At 42.5% G+C, this 14,095-nt stretch overlaps 2 protein-coding genes across 3 annotated transcripts; one reads left to right on the top strand and one right to left on the bottom strand.

Annotated features, from left to right (window-relative positions):
* Positions 1 to 8,939: 8,939 nt before the first annotated feature.
* On the top strand, positions 8,940 to 10,964 carry LOC127327200 (beta-arabinofuranosyltransferase RAY1). The gene is made up of 4 exons (XM_051353971.2): positions 8,940 to 9,118; positions 9,184 to 9,974; positions 10,082 to 10,328; positions 10,413 to 10,964. The coding sequence occupies exons 1-4, from the start codon at positions 8,968 to 8,970 to the stop codon at positions 10,850 to 10,852; spliced, it is 1,629 nt and encodes a 542-aa protein (XP_051209931.1). The 5' UTR covers positions 8,940 to 8,967; the 3' UTR covers positions 10,853 to 10,964.
* Positions 10,965 to 11,285: 321 nt separating this feature from the next.
* LOC127327199 (uncharacterized) lies at positions 11,286 to 13,163 on the bottom strand. 2 transcript variants are annotated; one of them, XM_051353969.2, is made up of 2 exons: positions 13,020 to 13,163; positions 11,286 to 11,731 (listed from the first exon to the last, which is right to left on the bottom strand). In XM_051353969.2, the coding sequence occupies exon 2, from the start codon at positions 11,699 to 11,701 to the stop codon at positions 11,528 to 11,530; it is 174 nt and encodes a 57-aa protein (XP_051209929.1). In that variant the 5' UTR covers positions 11,702 to 11,731; positions 13,020 to 13,163; the 3' UTR covers positions 11,286 to 11,527. The 2 variants fall into 2 exon arrangements, with proteins under 2 accessions (XP_051209929.1, XP_051209930.1); XM_051353970.2 differs by having other exon boundaries at positions 13,007 to 13,112.
* Positions 13,164 to 14,095: the final 932 nt, after the last annotated feature.

Raw genomic sequence — 14,095 nt, 5'->3', positions numbered from 1 at the left:
CGCCAGGCGTCACAATCCTCCAACTATTGGGGCACTAATAATATTCGCATATCCATGAAGTTATCGTCCTTAGTATGCACCGTTGCTAAGACTCGTCGTTTCGAAGCATCACGTGATGATCGGGTGTGATAGATTCTACGTGTGCATACAACGGGTGCAAGCCAGATTTGCACATGCGAATACCAAGGTTAAAACTTTACGAGCCTAACATGTACAGACATGGTCTCGGAAAGTCGTCATGATATAATGGATAAAATTATGAGTGAAATTGTTCATCATATTACAAAGTTACTAATAGTGAAATCTGAAAAACTTGTCATATGATGATCAACTTCAAAGTAAGAACATCAAGGTTATTATTATTTGACCAACAAACCTAGAAGTTATTAAAAGTGAAGTGTTTTTCTGAATAATGAGGAAAGCTAAAAGAGAAACTGCAAAAGATATTTTGGCAAAAAGAAAAGAAAAGACTAGAAAGTCTAGCTCAGGTGTATATAAATGATATACATGTTATGGTTGTATTCCTAGTTAAGTCACACTATGAAATTCTTGGGTATTAGTACTATATTGGTTGGTATGAAATGTCATACAAAACAACGCAATACAAGAATACAATGGCCTAAGTGACTGACAAGGAATATGATAATGCACGTCTGGAACAAAATAAAGTGTTATTATGTTCATCGTTAGCATTCTATCTAACCCTTAGAATTTATAATAAAGAACTTAATAATTGTTATTTTGCTCTGGTCAAATGAAAACAATGAGTTGTTCAAATTATGACATTACTCCATGTACGATGGATAAGTTATTATAAATCTTAATGGTGAAACACACATACATAACACTGACGCTAAAATGTCATAAGGCAAATGATTTGAATTCCACTTATTTGTGGAACCGCCATTTAGGTCATGTTAGAAAGGAACGCATGAAGGAACTCCATGCAAATGGATTTTTGGAGTCATTTGATTTTTTGAATCGTTTGGCGCTTGCAAATATTTTCTAAAAGAGAAATGACTAAAATACCGTTCATAGGCCAGGAGTTGAACGGGTAACTAACTTAGTGAAAACATACATGATGATGTATGTGGTTCACTGGACATAGTTGTGTGCGGGAGATTCTTCTACTTCATGAAAACTTCCAACAATGAATTGAGTATATATATGTGGATATATTCGATAAGGAAGAAGTTTGAAACATTTTAATAGCTTCAAATAAATTTCAGCATGAAGTGGAAATCATCGTAATAGAAAAGTCAAATATCTATGATTGGATCATGGTGGAAATATTTGAATTACGAGTTTTAGCGAACATCTAAGAGAGTCATGAAATTGTTCTACAACTCACATTTCTTGGAGTATCATAATGATGATATAGTATCCGAGAAATGTATCCAAACCTTGTTGGATTAATGATGAGATAAAATATTATGATGCCATTATATTTTTGTGGATTATGCTTTAGTGACTACCGCTTTTACACTAAATAGAGCATCATCATGATCCGTTGAAATGACACCATACGAGTTATGGCATAGGTATAAACCCTTATAGTCCTTTCTTTAAATTTTGGTCTAAGAGTTTACAACCAAAATCGGATAAATGTCTTTGTTGGTTATCCCAAAGATTTAATTGGGAATTCTTCCCACGAGACAAAGACAAAAGTGTTTGTCAATGTTTCTTATTTCCGAGAAATTGTTTCTAGTGAAGTATTTGAGTGGGAGGACAATATAATTTGATAAGGTTTATGAACCTGAGCATAATGATCAGAGTAGCGCAGCATCGGAATTGGTTCCGAAAGCGACCACGACGATCATGGCTCCCATGACTACAAAGTGTTTTAGCCATGGAGATCAAAGTACATATTGAACCTTGCAGGTATGGTTTACTTTGTGATCAAATAAATGATTTGTGGACAAAGGATTGATTTTGAACAATGATAAACCAACTACAAACAAAGAAGTTATGATGGGCCCTGACTCCGTTAAAATGGCTATACGCCATGAAATCCATGATAGATGAATACTTTTTTAAAGTAAATGGATCTATAAAATTGATGGACTTGGATGAAATATCTTTGAAGAAGCTTGACTTGTCGAAAAGTTATTTACGACAAAGTTCAAAGAGTTGACTACGACAAGATTAGATCTTCCGTAGCAATGCTTATAGTCTATATGGATTATTCTAGTAATCACTACATATTTCTTTTATGAGATATGCTAGTAGGATGGCAAAATACACTACTTAACAGAAGTGTGTATTAGAAGTGTATACAAGATACAACCAATTGTTTTGCTAGTCCGTAGAATACTAGATAGGTATACGAACTTCAATTGGACAAAGTGAGTATCACGGAGTTGGAATCTTCACCGGATGAAATAGTCAAAGAGTTTTTGATTTCATCAGAGACGATGAAGAGGCTTGCATTTGCAAGAAATTAAGTGGGAGCGCTGAGACATATTTATAATACTTATGTAGAAGACATATAGTTGGTTATAAATGATGTAATTATATACTTGATTAAAAGGTTTTATTGAGAAATTAACTTCAATGAAAGGATATGGACTGAAACAAATTTTGTATCAAGATCTATGAAGATAGATTGAAACACATAATATGTTTAAGTCAAAGTACATAGAATGGATATTGAAATAGTTCAATATATAAATATTAAGAAAATGTTCTTGTCATGTGAAGTTTTAACAAGACTTAAGTGTATCTGACTCTCGATGAGTAAAAACACATGAGTGATTTAGATCACGAAGAATATGTACAAAATCAGATGTCCTGTGCTCTAAAGAGTTAGGAGCATATACCAGAATGATTCATGTGATGATCATTGAAAAAACAGTAAAGAATATCCTTGAGTACTTAAGAAGAACCAAGGATATATATATATAGTTTTGTATGGAGAAATGACAAACAAATTACTGTAAGGTGTTGCAACGATATTTGTTTTGTCACATATGAAAATAAAATTTCAATCTCAAATTAGACTAAGTGTTGTTTAAAAGGTAGCACAATGAGATAGAAGTTGTCTATGTTAGATTTAGATGAGTTCTAAATGTTGTGACGGATTCTACAAACGAAGGCAGATTATGTCATTGTTTTGACAATAACTGAGGATGTTAAAGTCAAGAAGTTCTTTGAGAACTTGGTGTAGTTCCAATAGTGTCAGAACTTTGAAGCTATATTGTGTGTGACAATATTAGTGACTTATTTCAGACCAAGGAATTAAGGTTCCACCAGAAGACCAAACATATTTAATGCCGACTCATTTGGAAATGAGTGATGCGTTGAGACGCAAATGAATTGCAAAATACATACGTTTCTGAGCGTGTCAGATCCGTTGACTAAAACCTCTCCCGTGAGCAAAACATGATAAAGCACCAGAAGGCCAAGGTGTTATATCTTTACAAATGTAAACTAGATTATTGACTCTAGTGCAAGTGGGAGACTGTTGGAGATATGCCCAACAGGCAATAATAAAATGGTTATTATAATATCTTTGAGTTTATGATAATGTTTACATACCATGCTATAATTGTATTAACCGAAACATTGATACATGTGTGTTATGTGAACAACAAGGAGTCCCTAGTAAGCCTCTTGTACAACTAGCTTGTTGATTAATAGATGGTCATCGTTTCATGATCATGAACATTGGATGTTATTAATGACAAGGTTATGTCATTATGTGAATGATATAATGGACACACCCAATTAAGCGTAGCATAAGATCACGTCATTAAGTTATTTGCTATAAGCTTTCGATACATAGTTACCTAGTCCTTATGACCATGAGATCATGTAAATCACTTATACCGGAAAGGTACTTTGATTACATCAAACGCCACTGCGTAAATGGGTGGTTATAAAGGTGGGATTAAGTATCCGGAAAGTATGAGTTGAGGCATATGGATCAATAGTGGGATTTGTCCATCCCGATGACGGATAGATATACTCTGGGCCCTCTCGGTGGAATGTCGTCTAATAGCTTGCAAGCATATGAATGGTTCATAAGAGACCACATACCACGGTACGAGTAAAGAGTACTTGTCATGAGGCGAGGTTGAAATACCGATGATCAAACCTCGGACAAGTAAAATATCGCGTGACAAAGGGAATTGGTATCGTATGTGAATGGTTCATTCGATCACTAAAGTCATCGTTGAATATGTGGAAGCCATTATGGATCTCCAGATCCCGCTATTGGTTATTGGTCGGAGAGAAGTCTCAACCATGTCTACATAGTTCGCGAACCGTAGGGTGACACACTTAAGGTTTGATGTCGTTTAAGTAGATATGGAATATGGAATGGAGTTCGAAGTTTTGTTCGGAGTCTCGGATGGGATCCAGGACATCACGAGGAGTTCCGGAATGGTCCGGAGAATAAGATTCATATATAGGAAGTCACTTTCCAAGTTTGGAAATGATCCGGTGAATTTATGGAAGGTGGTTTCTAGAATTATCCGGAAATAAATCACTATGGAAGGAGGAGTCCCGGAGGGACTCCACAAACCCTAACCAGCCAACCAAGTGGGAGGGTGGAGTCCATGGTGGACTCCACCTCCTTGGCCGGCCAAGAAAAGGGGAAAGGGGAGAGTCCCTGTCCCTCTAGGTTTCGTCCATAAGGCAGTTTTTCTGTTGGGGTCTTATTCGAAGACTTTGGGCAAACCCTTGGGGTTCCACCTATATAATGAGGAGGAGAGGGAGGGGCAGCCCATGGCTTGGCCGCACCACCCCTGCCCCCTTGAGGCCGGCGCCCATGGCACCCCCTCTCCCCAAACCCTAGCCTCCCCTCCTCCACATACAAACTCTCGCAGCGCATAGGCGAAGCCCTGCCGGAGTTCTCCACCACCACCACCACCACGCCGTCGTGCTGCCGGGATTCCGAGGAGGATCTACTACTTCCGCTGCCCGCTGGAACGGGGAGAAGGACGTCGTCATCAACACCGAACGTGTGACCGAGTACGGAGGTGCTGCCCGATCGTGGCGCCGTGATCAAGGTCTTCTACGCGCTTTTGCAAGCGGCAAGTGATCGTCTACCGCAGCAATAAGAGCCTACTCTTATAGGCTTTGGAAATCTTCAAGGGTGAGTCTTGATCATCCCCTCGTTGCTCCCGTCTTCTAGATTGCATCTTGGCTTGGATTGCGTTCTCGCGGTAGGAAATTTTTTGTTTTCTATGCAACGAATCCCTTCACCCTGGCCGCGCCAGCCTATGGGGAGGGGGCCCCGTGGCCCCTCCGACTCCGCCTCTTCGCCTATAAAATCCCTCGCGACCTAAAAACCCGAGACCAATTGACGAAACTCCACAAAGACTCCAGGGGCGCCGCCGCCATCGTGAAACTCCGTTTCGAGGGACAGAATCTTTGTTCCGGCACGCCGCCGGGACGGGGAAGTGCCCCCGGAAGTCATCTCCATCGACGCCACCGCCTCCATCATGCTTCGTGAGTAGTTCCCCCATGGAGTACGGGTTCTAGCTGTAGCTAGTTGGTACTCTCTCTCCCATGTACTTCAATACAATGATCTCATGAGCTGCCTTACATGATTGAGATCCATCTGATGTAATCGGTGTTGTGTTTGTTGGGATCCGATGAATTGTTACATTATGATCAGTCTATCGATATGAGTTTGTGAAGTTATTGTTGCTGCAATATTGTTGTGTTTAATGCTTGTCACTAGTGCACGAGTGGCATGATCTTAGATTTAAGCTCTATAATTATTGCTCAGATTGTATCTACAAGTTGTTTGCACATGTCTATGTCCGGAACCCGAGGCCCCAGAGTGACAGCAACTGGGATAATTGGAGGGGAAGGCGTAGGTATGAGGATCATATGTTTTCACCAAGTGTTAATGCTTTGCTCCGGTGCTCTATTAAAAGGAGTATCTTAATTGCCAGTAGATTCCCTTAAGGCCCGGCTGCCACCGGCTGGTAGGACAAAAGATGTTATGCAAGTTTCTCATTGCGAGCACGTATGACTATATATGGAAAACATGCCTACATGATTAATAATCTTGATGTTCTGTCTTAATGCTATTTCAATCCTATCAATTGCCCAACTGTAATTTGTTCACCCAACACTTGTCACTTGTTATTTGAGAGTTACCACTAGTTTAGATAGCTGGGAACCCCGGTCCATCTCTTATCATCATATACTCGTTCTATATGTCATTGGAAGTAGTATCAACTATTTTCTGGTGCCATTGCCTCTGTGTTACTGTTATTGCTGCTGTGTTACAGTTACTATTGCTCTCATATTACTGCTGCTTTCACATCACCCCTGTTACTAGTGCTTTTCCAGGTGCAGCTGAATTGACAACTCAGTTGTTAAGGCTTATAAGTATTCTTTACCTCCCTTGTGTCAAATCAATAAATTTGGATTTTACTTCCCTCGAAGACTGTTGCGATCCCCTATACTTGTGGGTTATCACCTGTCCATGGAGAAGCAAACACATTCCGAATTTGCGCCGCAAATGCGTTTGCACAGATATATTTCGTGACCTTACATTCCTAACCCACCTCGCACGTATTGGACAGCGAAAACCGAACAGCGTTCGGTCGTGTCCCCCGCCACAACTGTTGAGCACACTAGACGACTATTGTCGATCAATGAGGCTAGAGGGTTCCTGGCCATGCATGATCGATAGCATCGATTGCATGCAATATCAGTGAAAGAACTATCCATTTGCATGGCAGGATCAGTACAACGGCCATGCCGAGGGTGCACTGTTATTCCTGAGGCAATGGCATCACAAATTTTGTGGAATTGGCAATCTTTCTTCGGCATGGCCAGTTCCCACAATGACATCGATGTGTTCAACTGCTCTCCGATGTTCAATTGGCTTATGGAAGGCACCGCTACTAAGGTGAGCTATGAGATCAATGGCAATGCATATGATAATGCATATTATCTTGTAGATGACATTTATCTTGACTGAACCACACTAATGAAGATAGTCACACTAATGAAGATAGTCTGTAATCTTCAAACAAAAAAAAAGAGGTTTGCCAATATGCAAGATGCTTGCAAGAAAGATGTGGAGCAGGCATTTGTTGTGCTCCAATCTCGGTGAGCTATTGTTCGTCACCCACCTAGAACATGGTCTTTCAGACCATGCATGAGATGATGACTTGTTGTGTGATCATGTATAACATGATCGTCGAGACATACCATCATGATGACCACAATGAACACGGATGAACTTTTAGCGTGAGTTGGTTGAGCCAAACCCTGGAGCAGGTACCTAGGACGAGTTCCTAAATATGAATGTTGGAGGATCTAATATCAGTTGGCATTGGCTCGACATCAATAGATTGATGAGCACCCAATCTCATCTATTTTTATTTGTTACTGTAATTGTGAAGTACACTCTATGTATTTTAATGCTTGATGCATGTAGATTTTCATATTTATTTGGTTGTAATATTTAGTACCCGTTCTCTTGCTCTTCTATGAATGTAGTGTCATCGTCCCAACTCTATTGGTGGATATTTTGTTACGACCCCTACACAAAAACAAGGTTACAATTTGGTGTTGCGAGAGTTCTAGTAGAAGAAATGAAGAATGCGACGAATTTCTTGCCCTCAACTAGTAGAGTGGCAAAAGATTGACCACGATGCTATATTTTGTGCAAATATCAATAAGAAAGAAAAGATTCATGCAGCGTACCGAGCTTCTTGTTTGAATCAATATAAAAAAAAGAAAATAAACCCGCAAAACACAAAGCTCGCTGACAGATGAGCCCACAAAACATATGTATTGGCTTATTTGGGTAGGGCCACCGTCGCCCAAAAACCACTTTAATAGACTGAACTACATGTAGCTTGGTTTTTTTAAGAAAGAATTAAACTTTTGGTTTTGTAGTTTCAGAGAATTTTAAGAAAAATACATAGACATAGAGAATGATGGAATCTAACAATGTGCAAATTTTCAGATTGAAATACATTGTATTTTTCCTCAGTAAAAATAATAAAATATAGTATCGTAGTATAGTATCGCACAAAATGACGCATATAGACTATAGTATATTGCTCAGTACTATTAACCAATGATGAAACCAAGATTTGTTATTTTTAATGAGTTTAAAATACGACATATCTCGTTATGAAAAATTTACGTATTTGTAGATTACAATATATTCTATATCATGGTATTTTTTTAGAATTTTTTTAAAAATAACTATACTTAAATTTTCATATAGATTCAAAAAAAACAGTCTACTTGCGGTTCGGTCTATGTACCACCGTCGCCTCCAGTTTTCGCGGCACCTTTGCTTCCCTTCAAAGCCAGTCTCCCTCCCCGCACCCAATGACACGCGGACCCCACCAAGGAGTCAAACGAAGCTTAATGCCTCTCTCGTCCTGCTCCGCGCCTCGCCGCGCGCGCCTAGATGCTCCCCACTTCGCACGGCCACCGCCGCCCTCCTCTACCGCGCCGGCGAGGAGCTCCTTCCCGCCGCAGCGCACGCGGCATCTCCGCCAGCCGTACTACTTCGCCCCGCCGCGCGGGATGCCTCCTCGTAGTCCTCGTCGCCTTCGTCGTCCTCGCCGGCGCCGTGCTCCGCCGCGCCTCCTCCTCCAGCGCGCGCTCCCACCACCCTATAGACGAACACGATCGCCCGACCGCCGGTCGGAGAATCACGATCTTCTCGGCCCCGCTCGCGGCGCCGGACGGCTCGCCCGCGCGGCAGGAGCTGGCGGTGCGATCGTGGCTGGCGCTCCCGGGAGACGTCAGCGTCGTGCTCCTCGGCTCCCAACCTTCGGCGATCGCCATCGCCACACGGCTCGGACGCCGGGTCACCGTCGAGGCCGCCGTCGATTTCTCGTACGCACTCGCAAACACCGATACATGATTGACAATTTCAGTCCGCTATATGTGATTGCTTGCTGCTCGAATTGATCGGCATTTCCATCTTGTGTGTGTGGTCTCAGGTTCACGGGAACGCCATTCTTCCACTCCATGGTAGCAAGGGCGCAATCTTCTGACTCTGAAATATGCATCCTTGTCGACGCCGACGTCGTTCTGCTGCCTGAAACTGTCACCTTACTGTCGAATTTCAGCAGAATTGACCGTGATTGGCTTCTCATTTCAATGGCACGCAACAACTCCAGTTTGAGCGAGGTACCCGTACCTTTTCTTCCATCTACGGCAATCTTGTGTACTACGTACATATAGAATTTCCCAACCTGTTCTATTTGCTGACGGTACATTCTTCTCATAAATTCCATAAGTTGCAGGAGATTCCGGCAGACAACTGGGCAGCAGATAGCGGCGACAGGGGGCTCATCATGGCGTGGAACAATCCGAGGAATCCGTTACTTGAAGGCGTTCTGCCTTCTTTTCTTTATGGAAGAGGAGCATACAGCTCGTGGATGGCTCATGAGGTTCTATCATCTGAAATGAGACTCATGTTTGATGCAAGCAAACTAGCTCTTGGATTATATCCAGAAGATTTCAGCGCAAAGCGCGGTTCTAGTGACAGTGGAACATTACTTGACGGATCATGGGAGTATGGTGTCAATCGCCATCTCGCTGCCGTTTACGGGTCGTATTGTTATCGCTCGCTACGAAGACATCATTCTCCCATGCTGTATGAAGTGGTAAAGCATTCTGAAGATTACTTGTTGCGCAAAGTTGAAGAGCCAACCTTCTCAAATTTTGTCATAGGCAAAGAACACATTGTCCATGCAGAGGGTGACAGCCTGCGGAAGAAAGAAAGCATTTGCTTGCCTGGCCATCTACTGAACTATTCTTCAGAAAATCCAGACGCAGCTGGTGTTCCATATTCATTAGGAATGCTCCTACAGTTTGTAGCTGATCAGAATAGGTCTGTTGTTCTTGGTGTTGCTGGGGCAAGTTACAGGGACATGCTTATGAGTTGGGTGTGCCGTTTGCGCCATCTTGGAGTCACAAATTTTGTAGTATGTGCTCTAGACCAAGAGACATATGAATTCTCCATTTTGCAGGTAGTCACACACTTGAACTCATATTATTAATATTTTTCTTTCATCTGTCTGTAACTTTTAATTTGCTAACTGCCAATCCATGCTCAAGTTTTAATCCCTAATTCTAGGGTTTGCCAGTTTTCAGAGATCCATTGCCACCAAAGAATGTCAGCTTCGATGATTGTCACTTTGGAACCCAGTGTTTTAAGCGAGTCACGAAAGTGAAATCACGGATTGTTCTGGAGATTTTAAGGATGGGATACAATGTGCTGTTGAGTGATGTCGATATCTATTGGTTTCATAATCCACTACAGTTCCTGCATTCTCTTGGACCTGCAACATTTGCAGCACAAACAGATGAATACAATGAGACGGGTGAGCTTGATTATGATTACAATTTTTTTGCTAATGTTTCTCAAGGGGTAGTATATTTTAATCCTTGTTGATCTTTGTTGACAGGACCAATAAACCTGCCACGCCGACTAAACTCAGGTTTCTACTACGCCCGGTCAGACCACGCCACCATCACCGCAATGGAGATGGTAGTGAAACACGCGACCAAATCGAACTCGTCGGAGCAGCCAAGCTTCTTTGACATCCTATGTGGAAAGGAGGGTGTGAACCGCCTTGGCGACGACAGATGCCTGGAACCCAGGACAAACCTCACCATCATGTTCCTGAACCGGGACCTGTTCCCGAACGGAGCTTACCGGGGACTCTGGGAGAGGCGTGACGTGCGCTCAGCTTGCAAGGAGCTCGGGTGCTTTGTCATCCACAATAACTGGGTGAATGGGAGGAAGAAGAAGCTCCTGCGCCAGATGGCGTCTGGGCTGTGGGACTATGATCCTGGCTCGAGGATGTGCTTGCACAGCTGGTTGATGCAGGTAGCATCAGAGTGATGGAGAAGTTTCATATGTCTGACGACATTGACAGTTAGTACCTGACACTTCAGAATTGAAAAGTAGCTTCTTGTCATGCTAATTTTGAAGATGATGTTCAAAGATTGCATGTTTTGTTTATTTCTTTTAACACGATGGATGATTTCTTGCCGATATATAATGTCATGCACAGAAAACAAACAGATCCCCACCGTTCAGAGTTCAGACATGAGTCACGAAACATTATCTGTAATTGCAAAATAAGTTCACTCTGAACCAAGTTTGCTATGTTGAATAGCATGTTTAGTTACACGATTGTGGAGACAGCCTATATGTTTCCAAGCGTTGAGAAGGAAAAGAAAGAAAAACTCATTTATCTTGGCGGTTCAAACACTCTATTGATTCATCTGTGGTTGCTAAGTTTCCAAGACATGCATTCACCTCACACATTACAAACACTAAAACGGGGCAATAATTTTGCAGGCTTGCAGCTCAATTCAGTAATGAAATAAACTAGCAGGAGCAGACAAGTGAAAATTCATGCTGTATTTCTGCCAGCAAGATAAAACACATGAACATTAGGGTTGTGTACATGAAAGATCACATTCTAGAACCTATATCAAGGTAATAAATGTAGCATTGTCTTCAGACCAAAGTGAACGGTACAGAGGTCTGGGCACCGAAGAAAGACTGCTCTCACTTCATCTTCGCTTCTGTAAACAGAACATGCTTGTTTACACGTGGATCATACTTCCTGAACTCAAGCTTCTCTGTGATCCGTCGAGGATTCTTGCGCTTCACGTAGAAAAATCCAGTTCCGGCTGCTGAAACGAGCCTGATAAAAATTGATGCACGCTTTGCCTTCCCCATTTAACGATTTTGAACGTGCTGCAGAATAACCTGAAAATGGGATAAACATAAAAAAAGATCAGGGGAGTAAAATCCAGGGTTCTAAGACATTAAGAACAGACACAAGAAGCATAGAGAAAATAGCAAAGCAAGCGGAATCTCTGTGACAGATCTGGAGACTACAAAACTTAATACATAAGAAATGCTCCAAAGAAGGTTCACATTGGTGATATGTGTTCGCATATATCACTTCCTAGCTACCTTGTTTTATAAGCTATTGTAAATCACATTCAAATTCAAATTCTCTCCAGCACACTACATCGTAACCTATACCGAACATAAGTATGCTTACAGTGGTCAATTGATGGTCATATCTACCAAATTAACAATTACTGGTACAAAGAACGCTAACATGAAACACCTTTAGTAAACTCAGATTATCCAGCATTAGCATTTCTGGGATCCAGCAAAAGAATACCATCATGCATTTAGGCAAGAAGGCTAGGAAATTCAAGTTCTATTCTGCACACTACATCGTAACCTATACCAAACAGAAATATGCTTACAGTGGTCAACTGATGGTCATATCTACCAAATTAACAATTACTGGTACAAAGAACACTAAGATAAACACCATCAGTAAACTCAGATTATGCAGCATTAGCATTTCTGGGATCTAGCAAAAGAATATGATCATGCATTTAGGCAAGAAGGCTAGGAGAAACAAGAACAGTGGGCAGCTAGTAGCTTTAAGAATGATAAGAAGATCTCGGGCAAGCTGAGTCCTAGTAGTGGATCATGAAGTTAGTCAATTACTTTAAGATATATTATACAGAACAGGAACACAGATGAACAAACAGTTGCTAGGGACGAAAACTGGTTGAATCTAACTGTAAGTGTCAATAAAAACAGTCCATGTTACCCTGATAGTTTCATTAGCTGTACTTGTATTCTAAAGGCATTAAACGCATCAACGAAACCTCAATTCAAACTAGTCATCTACTCTGCGACCATTACCTACATCAACAACACTCAAACACTCAGAATTTCACAAAGAAATCTATGCTAAATGGAATCGCCCCCTTCCCCGCAAGGATATCCCTTGGTCAGCGACATAATTAGCCGAAGACGGCGCAGCAGATGGTGCTACGGTTGCAGGTAACGACGGCGATGTAGGGCGGCGTGTGAGGGTTAAAGACGAGGAGAGGCGGCGGAAGAGGGGTGGGTTGGGTGAGCCCTAAGCCTCTAACGGGATCTCTAGTTACAATGAAAAGACAATCAACAATCCATAGCAGAATCAACAGATGGAGTCAGGATGCAGCCTACCCAGAAAACTCACCGTGGGAAAGCCGCCGCCGCCGCCGCCGAGATCACGAGCGCAGGGGACGGGGATGTGAATGGGGGAGAAGAGCGTACCTGTGCGGCTGGGAAGTGGGGCCCGGGAGGAGACTAGGGTAATGAGATTGTCACGAGATTCGTGCAACAGGCTGATGGGTGCGCACAGATTAGCTGCAGACCTGCAGTACAGAAACGATATTATTTCAGCGGAAATGGCAAGGCGAATTTTTTTAAAATAATACAAATTAATTATTTAATTTTAGGACTATCACGCGTTTTCAAAAATTTCCAATAGTGTGACTCGGTTGGCCTGCAGCGGGCCGATCGGACAGCAGCAAACCGACTGGGAGTCGGCTGCGGTCTCCGTCCAGACTGCGGTCTCGTTGGTCGATAGCTGACCAACTGGATAGCTAGAGACCAATTGGCCTGCTACAAACCAACTGGCCTGCTGATACCCGATTCTTTGCATGGGTGTATTTTGCTTCGTGTGGAAAGGCCGGCCCGACTCTGCGCCTGCGCGTGGAAAGGAGCGTCTGCGCCGCGCGTCGAAAGGAAAGGAGCGGGGCGTCTGCCGAGCGTCTGCGCCGCGCCATGCAGTCGGCCTGCTACGGTCCGATCGGACTGCTGCTGACCGACAGGGTGCTGTCGGCTGGGCGGCCGCAGCAGGCACCTGCAATCGGCCTGCTACGGTCCGATCGGCCCGCCCCAGTCCGATCGGCCTGCCCCACTCCGACCGAGTCACAGTTTTGTAATTATTTGAAAACGCGTGGTAGTCCTCGAATTAAATAATTAATTCGTATTATTTAAAAAAAATCGTCAAATGGCAAGCATGCTAAGCAAAAGCTGTATCTTAATGCTCAGCGCCACAATCCCATCCTAGACGAAACTCTGAATTTTCATACTCCAGACAATGTTCAATTATCAGTTCATGTTCGAACCGAGGCAATGTTCTGTTCCAAGTTCCAACAGGGGCCTAGAAGGGATGAATGTGAAATTAACGCCAGAATTTCAAAACATCGCAATAATGGCACTAGCAGTCTAGCACAGTTGATAATCTACATCATTTTCACAGTTGCA

This window comes from Lolium perenne, chromosome 1 (genome assembly GCF_019359855.2).
Source record: "Lolium perenne isolate Kyuss_39 chromosome 1, Kyuss_2.0, whole genome shotgun sequence".
Classification (NCBI taxonomy): Eukaryota; Viridiplantae; Streptophyta; class Magnoliopsida; order Poales; family Poaceae; genus Lolium; species Lolium perenne.
This window is presented reverse-complemented; position numbering and strand designations above follow the sequence as displayed.